The 15,402-nt window shown below is 36.7% G+C and overlaps 1 protein-coding gene across 5 annotated transcripts in view; it reads left to right on the top strand.

Annotated features, from left to right (window-relative positions):
- Window positions 1-15,402, top strand: part of LRRC49 (leucine rich repeat containing 49) — a 148,344-nt gene that overhangs the window by 25,101 nt on the left and 107,841 nt on the right. For 4 of the 5 annotated variants that reach the window (XM_015071396.3, XM_015071397.3, XM_053223798.1 and 1 more), the window contains one exon: window positions 2,870-3,013. The exons of the other annotated variant lie outside the window; for it this stretch is intronic. In XM_015071396.3, the coding sequence (XP_014926882.1) occupies window positions 2,870-3,013 (144 nt within the window). The remainder of the gene's footprint in view (window positions 1-2,869; window positions 3,014-15,402) is intronic. 5 annotated transcript variants of the gene reach the window in all.

Here is a 15,402-nt window from a genome sequence, read left to right as displayed (position 1 = left end):
TTGGTATGCACTGTGAAATAAAACATAATTGATTTATGGATGTGAAAGTGTTCTGAGTAATGATAACAGTGTTCAAGAAATAGGTTTTGGGGGTGGAATGAGTTGGAGAAGAGTGAAAGTGGAGACAGAATGGTTGAGAGACCAATCTAATAGTCTTTGTGAAAAGGGATGGCAGTTTGATCTGAAGTAGTAGCAATAGTGATATAAGGGGGCAGATTAATAGAAACATCAAGATTTAGCAATTGATTATATGTGAATGGTGAAGAATACAGAGGAATCTGGGAGGTTGACTCTTGATTTCTGACCTGGATTTTTTTTTGGTCTTCCAGAATTTGTCCTCTCGGTAAATGCTTGCTTTCACATGGACAGTAATATGCTTCAGGAAGAATCTGTTCTTTCGATGCCATCTCTTCCTTTAGGGACAGCTTGCCCTTTGTGTGATTGCTTGCCTGAAAACAGACATTGCCCTTTCAGCATTGCTGAATAGGAAGGTTGTCTTTATCCAGACAGAGCAGTGTGGGCTACTCTTATACACAAAGACGAGATGAGAATCTAGCCCTTCCTAGATGTAACAGGAAGCCCTGAAGTCTGTCTGGAGGCCCTCTCTTTGATCAGTATGACCCACGACTGGGCTTTCCAACATTCCCATCATTTCTTCTTCTTGCTGTGAACTTTATTAACTAATCAAGAGGTCTGCTCTCACCCTACACCGTCTTTTGCCTGAAATTTCTGTCATTACTCAAATGCTTGTGACTTTGTCCACGGCTGCACTGCGTAACAGGCTCCATCAGAGATGTTGCACATGATTCTGTTGCATATGGCCTATCTGATTGCACACCAAAAAGCTGAACGGTATCCCCACTGATTTTTTTAAATCACAGCCTGACACCTATATTTTAGAATTAATAATGTTCCTTTTCAGAGTTACCAAAGAAAATAAAAGGTAACTCTGCACTGTAAGCATTCTAAGTCCCACCAGGACCAAGGAGTTAGAGAAAGGTGGTTTCCTAAAAGAAATGCCCCAGGATTATTAGCAAGAGGGGGAAGACATCTTTTGCCTATCATATAACAGTTGTGCCCCTTCATTCTCTAGATCTTTCCTGAGCTCAGGAAAGTTTTATTTTATATATTTAAATATTGCTTTTCCATTTGTGTTTGTTACTTCTATACTGTTTGTCTTCCATATCCCCATCTTACCTTTTATTCTTCGTATCTCCATTTTCCCTTAGTATTTTAGGAGAATTTCTCAAGCTTATGGTGACCTTACTGATTTTGTACAGCGTCTATTTTGCTTTTTGCTGATTCCATACATTTCATTTTTTAAATTTAAGTTTATTTATTTATTTTGAGAGAGAGAGAGAGTGTGAGCATGAGCATGGGAGGAGCAGAGAGAGAGGAAGAGAGAAGATCCCAAGCAGGCTCTGTGCTGTCAGCTGATAGCACAGAGCCCAGTGCGGGGCTTGATCCCATGAACCATGAGATCATGACTTGAGCTGAAATCAAGAGTCAGACTCGCTTAACCATCTGAGCACCCAGGCACCCCAGGTTACATACATTTCAAATTCTGTCTTCTGTTTAGTTTTGAGATGCTTTTGTCCACATTTGTACAGTTCTGTCATCTACAAATACTGATAACCTTGTTTCTTCTTTTACAATTTTCATTTACTTTCATTTTATATTAGTTAGACCAAAAATCTTAGGACAAATTTTCAAACATACTCAGATGTCCCCTTTGTATATTACTGAATTTATAATAAACATAGTTAGGTTTTCCCTTTTGAACCTAGATGGAATCTGGATGGTATTTCTTGAATGTAAGGGAAGGTCCAATAACAACATACAAACTGGATTATAAATCTAAGAAGAAGTTCTTTTAGCCAACATCTGCTCTGAAGTGTTAAATAAAAAATTGCAAATAATACTGGGAGGACAGTACACATGAGAAAATTAATCTCTAGTGATTGTGAATTTTTTTTTTTTTAATGTTTGGAAGAAAAGCGTTATGTGTATGACTCATTGTTAACTTAAGTACATGATGGTAAAAAGTTTACGAAGTCCCCCGCAAGGACCCCCACCTCTGTGTCCTACAGAAACATTGTGCTGTGCTTGCTATATTACACTAGTGGGGCTTCAAATCACATTGTGCTCTCACCACTTCATGAGTAAGCTTTCCCTTACCCTACCTTACTGTGCTCAGAACTCCTCTGCCGCGGGCCAGTGCTCCTGAGTATGTGCCTGTTCCACGACTCAAGTCCTCTTGTGCTAAACGCTTCATCACATCCATCATAGTGCACTCTGGCCAAACATTATCTGTCTCCTCTCTTAAGCACTTCCACCCTCACCCTCCACTGGGGATCCTAGTTCCTTGTATCTTTTCCATTTAGACTCTTGACAGGCTTTCAGGATCCTGCAGAATTGGTGGGAGGCACAAGGGGGGCGTGGTAGCATTCCTTCTCCCTGCCTTTTGTCTCAGAGGGCTGGCTGGCGTGGTCAAAACACTGTGAGCCCCTGCTGTGGGCTCAGAGTAATTTTTTATTTGGCAACTAGTATGTATACTTCACCTTTATCTGGACCCGGCACCAGTATTGGGCAACGAGAGATGCCCCCAAGGATGGACTTGGTGGTTATTTGATAAAATTTACTTCAAATATTTACTATGGCCAAATTCTAAAATATGTTCCTTTAGTTAAGTTTTGCAAGTTAAAAGACTTCTTATTATCCACAACAGAGGAAATTGGAAGTAGGTTTTTAAATGTCTTCATGTAAATGTGTCCCTGAATCCAGTGACTATATTTTATTTTTAGGGTTTTTATAACATGCATAGCCATGATTTATGCCTGCTATTCATCATTTTCTCATTTTTTAACAGATTACCAGAATCGAAAATGTTAGTCATTTGTGTGATTTGAGAGTTTTAAATCTTGCTAGGAACCTTTTAAGTCACGTTGATAATCTTAATGGGCTGGATTCACTAACTGAACTTAACCTGCGACACAATCAGATCACTTTTGTGGTGAGTATTAACATGGAAACGATATATGATTTCTGGCTTTTCTTTTAAGGACTATGCTAAATGTTATGGCATTATGCAAAGTAAGAATCTACAGTAATTTCATTCTTTTCTGAATTTCATTGTGGATATAATTATTAAGCTCTATGTTTTGATTTGGAAGTGTTAAGGTGTTTTTCACTTTAAAAGATAAATGTAAAGATAATAGAAGTATTATCAATAAATGAATTAGCTAATTTAAATGGATACTGAATTCTTTCCTGTTTTATCATGGGTATAGAATTAACAAGGAAGGAGGTTATTGGTGACTTAAAGTTGATAAATGGTTGTACCAGGAGGAAAAAGACACAGAGGGGAGAGGCTGTGGGCTGTGAGGATGTGCATAAATATATCTTTTGCGGTGTTTAAAGAGGCAGCCTGGTGTAGTGGAGAAAGCATTGCATAGGGCATCAGAGACCTCCTTCTGGTCACAGCATCATCTCTCATTAGTTGTGTGACCTTGGGTAAATCCTTAACTCTATAAGCATCAGTTTACTTTTCTCTAAAAGGAGGGCACTGGGCTAGATTCTTTCCAGGATCCTTTCGAGCTTGTTGAATCTGAAGAAAGACATAAAGGTGGCCAAGAACTGGCATGTGAGCAGGAGGAAACAAGTTAGCATTGTGGGGGCAAAACTGCAGAAAGGCAACTCCAAGGGCACCTGGGTGGCTCAGTCGGTTGGGTGTCCGACTTCAGCTCCAGTCATGATATCATGGTTCATGAGTTCGAGCTCCGCCTCCGGCTCTGTGCTGACAGCTCAGAGCCTGGAGCCTGCTTTGGATTCTGTGTCTCCTTCTCTCTCTACCCCTCACCTGCTTGTGCTCTGTCTCTGTCTCTCTCTCTTTCAAAAATAAATAAACGTTTTAAAAAATTAAAAAAAAAAAAACAGAAAGGCAACTCTGGAGCTCTGCAGGTGAACTTTGTTAGATTTATAGCTTTACTCGAGTTCAGCAACGAAGTAACAGCCTGATGCTCAGGTGTTTTGTACTTGTGCGAATGTGAGAAGCACTAGACATAGGGATTTTGGCTGTATGATGTGGCACAGGCCAAGAAGACTTCTAATGATTTATAGAAACATTTGTTTTTTTAACAAGCTTCCTTTCTTTTACATGCAATAGAAAAATATTAGGTTCTCTCAGGATGTCGTTCAAGCACTTTTAAAGGCACAATCTCTTAACTTTTTTGAGACATTGAGTTCCTTACTCAGTAATTAAGTGTAATGTAGATGGTACACTTGGAAAGGTTGGGGGACAGATGATGCTTTATCTCTAGGCCTCCTTGTACAGTACAGATTGGTTTCATTTTGAAGTTTTACCAGAAAATATGAGCTCAGTAATAGTCAAATCTTCTAGGAGGTTGGGATAATTTCAAAACCTTTTCCAAGACATGGATTTATTCCAGAACCTCTAAATTCTGTCAGCCCCTCCCCAGATTGAATTTAAATATTGGAAATGGCTTGTTTATTTCAAAAGACATCCAGATTGAGTTCATCTGTTACATTGCTGAATGTCTAGGAACTGCTCAGGCTGGACTTGATCTGTCCTCAGGACATTGGGTGTGGTAAGAATCCAAAAGGCTTTGGTAGAGTGGGGCACAGACATCTATTGACTTTTGCGTATTCCTTTCTATGTTCTTTCATTTGGAAAGTACATAATGCATATCCAGGAAATTGCTTACTGAATTTCCCAGTGAGTATTATGTCTGATCATTACTATTATGGCTTAAGCAGCAACGTCTCTGGAAAAGGAAATTGTTTTCATTTATGAAAGTTAAAAAGATTTAATTAATATTATGCTTATGGTATTATCATGATAATAAGTAGCATGCATATTAATTTATAGGAAATTGTGAATATACATGTAAGGATAAGTAAGACACTGGGTCTAACTTTTGTTTGTTTCTTTTACGAAGCATCCTTTCCTAAAACAGCCAAGAGACTTTTTAAGTCTGAGGATGTTTTTTTTTTTTTTTTTTTCCAGTATCTTCGTTTCTCTAGGGTCAGTTATCACCCTTATATTTTTGCTTTTTTTTCTCTCTCATGGTTTTGATTTTCCTCGGTGGCTGGTAATCTTTAAATGAAGGACCGTGTTCGGTAGTAGCTGGGTCTCCTGCGGAGCTGAATAGGTCTTTTTAACGCTAAGAATGATCACTGAATTTGTGTAAGTTGTCGAATCCCACACATTGGCAGGCTTCCCTTTAGAATGAGTGGAAGGGAAAAGGGAGGCTCACTCTGTAATTGCCAAAGTAAGAGAACGACTATTTGGGGGTATAGAAGGACTTTACTATCTTTTGTGCCAAGTCAAATGCCATTCCTTCCCTCCTCCCCCGCCCCCCGGCTGGGTCTAATGTAGCAGTTATTAACCATCTCCCTGGATAAAACACCCACACTGTCCATCCGTCTTTGACAGATACTCTGTTTTGTTTAAAGAACAGACCCTGAGGCTCCAGCTGAGTGTTTCTCCAACCAGCTGCTCTGTTCATTGCCTGTGTGTGTGTGTGCATGGCAGGGGTGGGCGTGGGCTGAGGGTGGGGTAGATTTGTTGGTGCTCCCTGATAGATCCTATCTGCTTTCCAGCTTCCTGAAATTCATCAAAAATGTGGATCTCTTAATGAAGACTCTCTTGGATTTATCATTTCCACGGAGTTCTTCGTTTTGTGTATTTTTGTTGCTTTGCCCATTGACTTTTGTAGGAGAGATGAAGCATGTTATTACCTATTTCACTATCTTGTCAGAAAACTTCTCCGATGTTTTTGATGTAGAAAAGTTTTTGTTTGTTGGTTTATTGTGGCTAAAGTCACTGATCTTTTTCTGGGAGGTTTTATAAATTTCAAACCAAATGTCTTTTTTGTTTATATATCTTTCCCTTTTAAAAAATTGTGGGGCACCTGGGTGACTCAGTCGGTTAAGCGGCCGACTTCGGCTCAGGTCATGATCTCATGGTTTGTAGGTTTGAGCCCTGCATCAGGCTCTGTGCTGACAACTCAGAGCCTGGAGCCCGCTTCAGATTCTGTGTCCCCTCTCTTTTTGCCCCTCTCCTGCTCACGCTCTGTCTCTGTCTCTCAAAAATGAATAAATGTTAAAAAAATTTTTGTTTAATTATAAAATGATACAGACGTTCTGAAAAGAATGGGAAATAATATTACCAATATGTGTAGATCGACCAATCAACTTAATGAGTAAAAATCTTTTAAATATAGTTAAGGCCCAATGTGTAAACCTCCCCCATCCTATTTCCTCTCTCCTTTGCAAAGGTAACCACAGTTCTGTGTCTGGTGGTCATGGAACGAATTCTTTTCCACATATGTATGCACTTATCCCTAAATAATATCAAGTTGTTGTTTTGCATGCTTTTAAATGTTGTATAAATGGCATCATCATACTATGCACATTTTTAAGTTGCTTTTATTTATTTATTTTTATTAAAAAAATTTTTTTTAATGTTTATTTTTGACAGAGAGAGAGAGAGAGAGAGAGAAAGCGAGCATGAGTGGGGGAGGGGCAGAGAGAGAGAGGGAGACACAGAATCTGAAGCAGGCCCCAGGCTGCGAGCTGTCAGCCCAGAGCCCGACACAGGGCTCGAACTCACGGACCATGAGATCATGACCTGAGCCGAAGTTGGACGCTCAACCGACTGAGCCACCCAGGCACCCCTAAATTGCTTTTATTAACATGCTTTGAGATCTGTGTTGTTTTCTGTAGCTCTAGGTCACTAGTTTTCATTGTTATATAACATTCCATTGTATGATTGTGATTAAAAATATTCATTCTTGGGGCACCAGGTGGCTCAGTTGATTAAGCATCTGACTTCCGCTCAGGGCATGATACTGCGGTTCATGAGTTCGAGCCCTGTGTAGGGACTGACAGCTCAGAGCCTGGAACCTGCTTCAGATTCTGTGTCTCCCTCTCTCTGCTCCTCCCCTACTGGTGCTATCTGTCTTTCTCTCTCAAAGAATAAATAAACATTAAAAAAATTTAAAAAACATTTATTCTTTTACTTATGGACAGTAGTATTGTTAAAAAGTGTCACAAATAACATTTTTGTACATGTCTTTTGGTGCATATGTGTAACAGTTTCTCTAGGACAGCGGCTTTCAGACCGTAATCTAAGGTAATAAATAAAATTTACATTAAAACCCAGGTATTAAATGCCCAGTTATTAAAAGCCCAGTTATTAAAAGCCCAGTTATTAAATATTTATGTGGGTACATCGTAAATAATGAAAGCAAGCATTTCATGAAGCTATACCTACCCTTGCTGTTATCCATTCTGGTATATCCTGTTCTGTTCTAGCCTATCAAAAATGTTGGTCTAAAAAAAATGTTGGTCTCAACCTATTGAATTGATTTCTTGACCAATGAAAAATTGGTTGCAACCTGCCATTTATCAAATGATGCTCAGTGATAGAGCTTGGGAGAGACATTGCTGGGTGCCAGGATCATGCTCACTATTTCATTTTATCAGATATCGTCAAGTTTTCTCCAAAACTTGATACAAAAATTTGGTACAACCAAATTACAGTTCCATCAGCATTACCTGGGAGTTCCTTTAACTTCACATCTTTGTTGACACTTGATCTTGTCAGGCCTTTTATTTTTGCCAGTCTTTTAACTATGAAATTATATTGTAGTGAGATTTTAATTTGAGTTTCCAGTGAGGTTGAATGCCTTTCATCTTTTTTCTTTTGTGATAATTGAGATCTCTTCTGTAAATGGTCTTATACTTTGCCCATTGTAATGACAGAGTATTTTCTCTTTTTCCTCTTGATCAGTAGTGTTTGTTTCTGCCGTATTTTGAGGAACAGAAGTAAAAGCTATCAATAGTTTTTTTTTACTGTTTCTGGGTTTTTTTTGTTTGAAAAATCTTTCCTTAAAGACTGAGGATATAGGGATGCCTGGGTGGCCCAGTCAGTTAAGCATCCAACTTCAGCTCAGGTCATGATCTCATGGTTCGGGGGTTCGAGCCCCGTGTCAGGCTCTGTGCTGACAGCTCAGACTGGAGCCGGCTTTGGATTCTGTGTCTCCCTCTCTCTCTGCCTCTTCCCAGCTCGCATTCTGTCTCTCTCTGTCTCTCAAAAATGAATAAACATTAAAAAAAAATTTAAAAAAAGACTGAGGACATAAAGATATTTTTCTGTATTAACAAAAGTTTTAAAGTTATTCGCATGTTTTATCTAGTTGCAATTGATTTTTGCTTGTGGTGTAAAGTTAAAATTCGATTTTGTTTCTTCTTTTCTCATTTGGATTGCTAATTGTCGCTGCACCATTTATTGAAAAGTGGATTCTTTCTGTCCTTTTCTATCACCTTGGCAGTATTTCCTTCTAGCAAATTAAATATCCACATATGCATGGGTCTGTGCTGGCCTCCCTGTTCTGTTCCATAGATCTCTATGTTCCAGTATAACACTATCTTAATAACTGTAATAACCTCTGTTATGTCCTAAGAGCTTGTAGCATGAGGGCCCCAATCTTCTTTTTCTTGCCTTTCCTTCCTTTCCCAGCTTTCCTTCCTTACTCTAAAGAAAAATCATCTTCTTTTTTTTTTTCTGTTTCTATATACATTCTAGAAATAGCATATCAAGTTTCATGAATACCCCTACTGGTATGTTTGATTGGAATGTCTTTGAATTTGAGACAATTGAGATTTTTTATGATATGGAACCTTTAATACCATAATATGAACATGGCATATTATTATGAAGGCATAATGTGAAAACAGCGTATCTCTCAATTCACATATGTCACATTTAATGATTTTTATTCTCCTCCATAAATAGCTCATTTGTTTTTTGTTAGATTTCTTCCCAGATATGTTATACCTTTTTTGCTATTGTAAATTTTTTTGATCAGAAAGAGATTTCTTACTGTTGTTAGTAGTGTATGGAACCACAGTTGATTTGGGTTCATTGATCATATATTTAGCAAGCTTTCTCTGACACTTAATAATTTTAATAATGTATCTGTAGGTTATCTTAGGTTTTATATTTAGACAATTATAATTTTTTGTGGACAATTATAGTTTTTCCTTAATCATTATGTTTTGTTTCTTCTTGTTGGAGCTAAACTGAACCTCCAGTTTGACTAAACCTCTAGTACAGTTGAATAAAGAAGCAAAAGTGGGCATCCTTGCCTTATTCCTGAGTTTAAGGGAAACATATCACTAGCTGTGTTTGCTAAATGCCATTTATTAATCTGAGAAAATTATCCTCTGTTTTTAGTTTGCTTAAGTTCATGTTATGAATGTTTGTTGGATTTTATTAGATGATTTTTCTACAGCTCTTAGACTGGTTGTATGGATTCTTCTTTATTAATTTTGCAAATTGTTTTATAAGATTTTGTAATGCTAAGTCACTCTAGCACTTTTGGTCATATTATGTATTTTATAGGCTATATTTCATATACATTCATGAATTTTGTTTGCCAATATTTTATTCACAATATTTATATCGATGTTAATACATGAGATTTGTCCAGGGGTGCCTGGGTGGCTCAGGCCGTTAAGCATCTTTTTTCAGCTCAGGTCATGATCTCATGGTTTGTGAGTTCAAGCCCCGCATAGGGCTCTGTGCTGACAGCGCAGACCCTGCTTGGGATTCTCTCTCTCTCTCTCTCTCTCTCTCTCTCTCTCTCTCTCTCTCTTTCTCTCTCTCTCCCCCCCCGCCCCTCCCCTGCTTGCTCACGTGTTCTCTCTCAAAAATAAATAAATAAACTTAAAAAAAATAAATGAGATTTTTCTGTAACTTATTTTTAATGTTCTTTTCTGATATCAAGGTTACATTAGCCTCATAAAATGAATTGAGGAGTGGTTCCTATTTTAATATTGTGTGATACCCTATTTATTTGGTATAAATCTCACTTTATATGAAATTAAAGATGATCTTCACCTTGAATAATTGGAAGAATTTATCTGTTAAATAGTTTGGGTAGTTTTAAACCATTGATTTAGTAATAATAGTATCAGTTTTGATATGTTGTAGTTTCCTTTCATCTGGATTTACTTTTTTTAGCTGCTCTCTCTGTAGTCATGGCCCCTTTGTCACTTCCCATAATGCTTATTCATACTTTCTTATTTCTTGATTAGTATTGCCTGAGATTTCTTTATGTTACTAGTAGTTTCAAAGAACTGCCTTTTGGCTTTGTTGAGCTTCTCTTACAGCTTTTAAAAAATACTGTTTATTGATTTTTGTTCTTAACTCTCTTATTTTCTTTTTCTTTCTAAAATTTTGTGTTGGATATCTGATACATTAGTTTTCATTCTTTTTTTATTTTCTAATATGAGCACTAAAGGCTATAAATTTCCCTCTAAGAACCACTTCAGCTTCTTCCCACAAGTTTTGAAATTTAGTATTTTTATTCTAAATATTTTATAAGTCCCATTATGATTTCTTCCTTGATCCATATAAAATTTTTGATATGTTTGGATTATTCTTTTTTTAGTCATTCTTTTCTAATTTAATGGTATTGTGACCAATGAATGTGGATTATATGTAATCGGTTCTGTGAAGTTTGTTGAGGTTTGCTTTATTGCCTACTAGGCAGTCAATATTTACAGTCAGTACGTGCTCTCCATATGTTTCTCTAGTATGTGGTCAGTCTTTGAAGCTGTTTCTAGGTGCACACAAGTTTAAAATTGATGTATCTTGTTGGGATGAGCACTGGATGTTATATGTAAGTGATGAATCACTAAATTCTGCTCCTGAAACAATTATTACACTGTATGTTAACCCACTTGGATTTAAATAAAGTAAAAAAAAAAATGATGTATCTTCCTGATAAATTGTTCCTTTTATCATTGTGTAGCAACTATCTTTGTTACTAACTCCTTCATTGAGCAAATGTTTTATGAGCATGGGCCGTATGTCAGGTACTGTTCTAAGTATGTAGTATAGCTAAGGAAGTTAATACTTTTTGCCTTAACATTCATTTAGTCTAATGTTAATGCCAACTTTCTTTTGGTGATTTTTTTCCTGGTGTATCTTTTTTATTCCTTAACCTTTAGAAAACTTTAATATTGGCACAATTTCAGAAAAGGATGCAATAGTAAAGAAGTCCTGGTACCCCAGGACCCAATTACCTAAATGGTTATGTTTAGTACATTTGCTTTGTCTTTTCTTTTGATTATTCTCCTTCTTCCCTTCTCTTTATGTCTACAAGTCTGTCTCTCTCTCTCTCTCTCTCTCTTTTTCTGAACTGTTGAAGAGTAAGTTGCAGGCATGATGCCCCTTTATATTCGCATACTTCAGTGTATATTTTCTAAAAACAAGAATTCTCTTAATAAACACATTACAATAATCAAAACCGGGAAATTAACATTGATGTGATGCTATTATGTAATCTGTAAATCCCATTCAAGTTTTCTTAATTATCTAATTAGTGCCCTTTATAGTAAAAAAAAAAAAAAAAAGCAAATTCCAAGATCATGCATTGCATTCAGTAATTATGCCTCCCTAGTCTTCTTTAACCTCTTTGTATGTCATGACATTGACATTTTTGAAGAATATTAGCTTCTTATTTTGCAGAATGTCTGTCAATTTGGGTTTGTCTACTGATGTGTCCTCATGATTAGATTCAGTTTATGTACTTTTGGCAGGAATAGCAGCAGGAGTGATGCTAACTTCTTAGTGAGTCATATTACCTATTCTTTCAACCGGGGGGTGTTTGTGTACTCATGCACTTTATTGTGGGCTGATGGAGTTTTCTCTGTTCTTTCCTATTCACTTTAATGTTTACTCTTAACATTTTAAAATATACACTTGACTTAAATTATGGAGTTAATATACATCCTTACCCTCTTCTTAAATAAGGACCCCAGAATCATTTAATTTAGGAAGCCTGTCCTGTTTCACATGGTTTTGTTTCCTAGACTTTTTGTTTTTTTATCTTTTTACTTCCAAAATTAGATATGTTAATTGTTGGTGTTTTCAGCCAGTGCTTATTTGGATTCACCCACATGCGTGTCTGGGTTTACCACTCTTTCCAAAATATACAATTTAGAAAAATCTTTATGATGACTCTGATGGTGGTAAGCTCTCTCAGTTTATGTTTGTCTGATAATGTGTTTATTTTGCTTTTATTCATGACTGATGGTTTGACTTGGTTGACAGTTATTTTTTCCCCTAGATGTTTGAAGCTCGCTGTCTTTGAACTCTATTATTGCCATTAAACTGTCTACTATCTTTTTTGTGTGTGCATGGTTTTCTTTTTCTTTCTCTGGTTGCTTTTAAGATTATGAGATTTCTTTTTGAAGTTCTTCAGACTCACCAAGATGTGTATAGATGTGGAGCCACCATTTTTCTTCAATTTTAGATAAACATTTTTTTCCATATTTCACCAACTCTGAAATCTGGATATGTTTTACAATGCATGGCATCTTAAAATCACTATTGGATAGGTTATAGTAATTTCATTGCTTAAATATACGTGAACTTGCTTTTAACTTTATACTATGCTCATTTCAATTATTGGTGCTACATGTTTTGATTTTAATCACTGCTCAAAATGTATTTAAAAAGATTACACCCAAATGGCTCAGTGGGTTGGGCGTCCGACTCTTGATTTCAGCTCAGGTCATCATCCCAGGGTCATGGGACTGAGTCCCACGTCGGGCTCCATGCTGAGTATGGAGCCTGCTTACGACTCTGTCTCCCTCTGCCACTCTTCTTACTTGCGCATGCTCTCTCTCTCTCTAAAATTAAAAAAAAAATGCTAAAAAGATTACAGCAAGGGGGGTGTGTGGGTATCTCAGGTGGTTAAATGTCCAACTCTTGGTTTCTGCTCAGGTCATGATCTCATGGTTCATGGGTTCAAGCCCCATATTGGGCTCTGTGCTGGCAGAGTGAAGCCTGCTTGGTATTCTCTCTCTCCCTCTCTCTCTCTCTCTCTTCCCCTCCCCAGCTCATGCTTGCTTGCTCTCTCTCTCTCAAAATAAATAAATAAACTTAAAAAAAGATTACACCAAGACTTAGCATGAAATGAAACATTTCTGAATTGAAAAAAGGCATGGAAAGCAAAGACACACATTTAATATTAGTGAAACATACTTTTCATTGGAGGAATGACCGTAATTCTACATTTTCTTGCTAATTAACAATCAAATACTTTCAAAGGAAGAAAACCATGTTTGGTAAAGCTGTGTTATATTTTGATACTGAGATAGATTCAGAGAGTTTGCTCATCACATGCCAAGCAATGTACTTGAAGGCAGGAGAAATTGAGCAAGCTCCTTGGAAGAGATGACAGCATTTGAAAGCAACAAGAAGCTGTGTGTATAATTCACACTGGTGTCTTAGACTATTTGGGCTGCTATCACAAAATACCACAGGCTGGGTAACTTATAAACAAGAGAAGTTTATTTCTCACAGTTCTGGAGGCTGGGAAGTCCAAGATCAAAGTTCCAGCCTGGTTGCATTCTGGTGAGAGCCTTATTTTTGGTCTACAGCTGGCGCCTTTTCACTGTGTCCTCACATGGTGGGGGAGGCTAGACCTCTTTTATAAGGCACTAATCCCATTCGTAAGGGACCACGCTTGTGACTTAAGCACCTCCCAAAGGTCCCACCTCCTAATACTATCACCTTCATGGTTAGGATTTCAATTTGGGGGAGACACAAACATTCAGACCAGAGTACTGGTGTTTCTTTACCTTAACAATATAAAAATATACAGAATGTATGTCACTAGCTTGGAAGAACATTCTGTAGACAATAATAGAGCACACTTTTAGGATACTCAGCATCACCAATGTTCATGATGGCACAGAAGACAGTATTGTGTGAAAAGCATGGATATTATTGGTTAAATAGTGATTCAGAAGTTGGACTCTAAATGTGAAGACTATTCCTCCATACTTTATTGAGGTGTAATTTGGATACACAAATCTCAACTGTGCAGTTCAATGTTTTTTTTCTATAAATGTACTTTCATTTGACCACCACTCAGATCAAGATAGAAAACATTTCTTTTGCTCCAGAAAGTTCCCTTGTGCCCCTTCCCAGTCAGTCCCAGCTTTTCCCTGCCCTAGAAGTTTTCGGACTTCTTTCCCCATAGATTAATTTTGCTTGTTTTTGAACTTTTTATGAAATATATATATATACATACATACTTTTTGTCTACTAACTTAATGTTTTGATATTCATCCATTTTGTTGTGTGTATCATTAGTTTTTTTTTAATTAGCTGAGAGTTGTATTCATTCTCTAATTATAATGCAAATTGTGGTTTCATTCTTCTCTTCATAGCCATCTTGATTATTTCCAATTTTTGGCCCTTCCAAATAACACTGATAGGAGTATTCTTATAGTCTTTTATTTATACATTTATTTTGGTGGACATGTACCTCATTTCTCTTACGGAGCCATAAGGTAGGTGGATGTCTAAATTTACTAGAAACTGCCAAACTATTTTATGAAGTGATTATACCATTTTACATTCCAACATCAATAAATAAGAGCTCTAATTATCCCACATCCTACCCAACATTTGATGGTGATGGTCTTTATGAGTTTAGTGATTCTGTGATTATCAGCGGTTTTAATTTGCAGTTCCTTGATGACTAGTGATGTTGAGCATGTTTTCAAGTACTTTTAGGCCATTCTAACATATCTTTTTATGACATATCAGTTTATGTCTTTTGCCTATTAAAAAATTAGGTTGTTTATCCTTTTATCATTGAGGTGTAGTAGATCTATGTTCTAGCTTCAGGTCCTTTGGCATAGCATTGGGTGGCTTTTTTGCATGGTTTGCCTTTTTGCTTTCTTAGTAACGTTTTTGATATGTAGAAGCTTTACATTTTAGTGATGTACAGTTTACCAATTTGTTTTATTTTATCATTGGTGCCTTTTTTGCCCTGAACAAGAAGTCTTTGTCTATCCTGGTATCATGGATATGTTCTCCTCTGCCTTCTTCCAGAAAGTTTATCGTTTTACCTTTCACTTGGGGGTCTTGACACTTCTTTAATTACATTTTATGTATGGTGTGAGGTAGGGGTCATGGTTAATTTTTCCGATATAGGGATATCTATTTGCTCTACACCCTTTAATTGATGTGTCCTTGTTGAAATTGAATTATAATCAAATGAGTATTTTTGTGGACCTTCTCTTTTATTCCATCTATTTGTATATTATTATGCCAGAACTACACTGTCTAACTCTATGCTAAATGGAGATATTTTAGAGTTCATTAATAGATTCATTTTGCTTAATTTTTATGTATGTATAAGAATGATATTTGGCTAAAAATATGGTCAAATAAATCTAAAAGAGCTCTTTCAGCAACAATGAAATAAAAATTCTAAGTGATATTTTGTTATTGGTTAATCATAAGTTTATTTCATCAGGTGTTACATAAAATAAACTTAAGATGAT

The sequence above is a fragment of the Acinonyx jubatus genome, chromosome B3 (assembly GCF_027475565.1).
Source record: "Acinonyx jubatus isolate Ajub_Pintada_27869175 chromosome B3, VMU_Ajub_asm_v1.0, whole genome shotgun sequence".
Taxonomy (NCBI): Eukaryota; Metazoa; Chordata; class Mammalia; order Carnivora; family Felidae; genus Acinonyx; species Acinonyx jubatus.
This window is presented reverse-complemented; position numbering and strand designations above follow the sequence as displayed.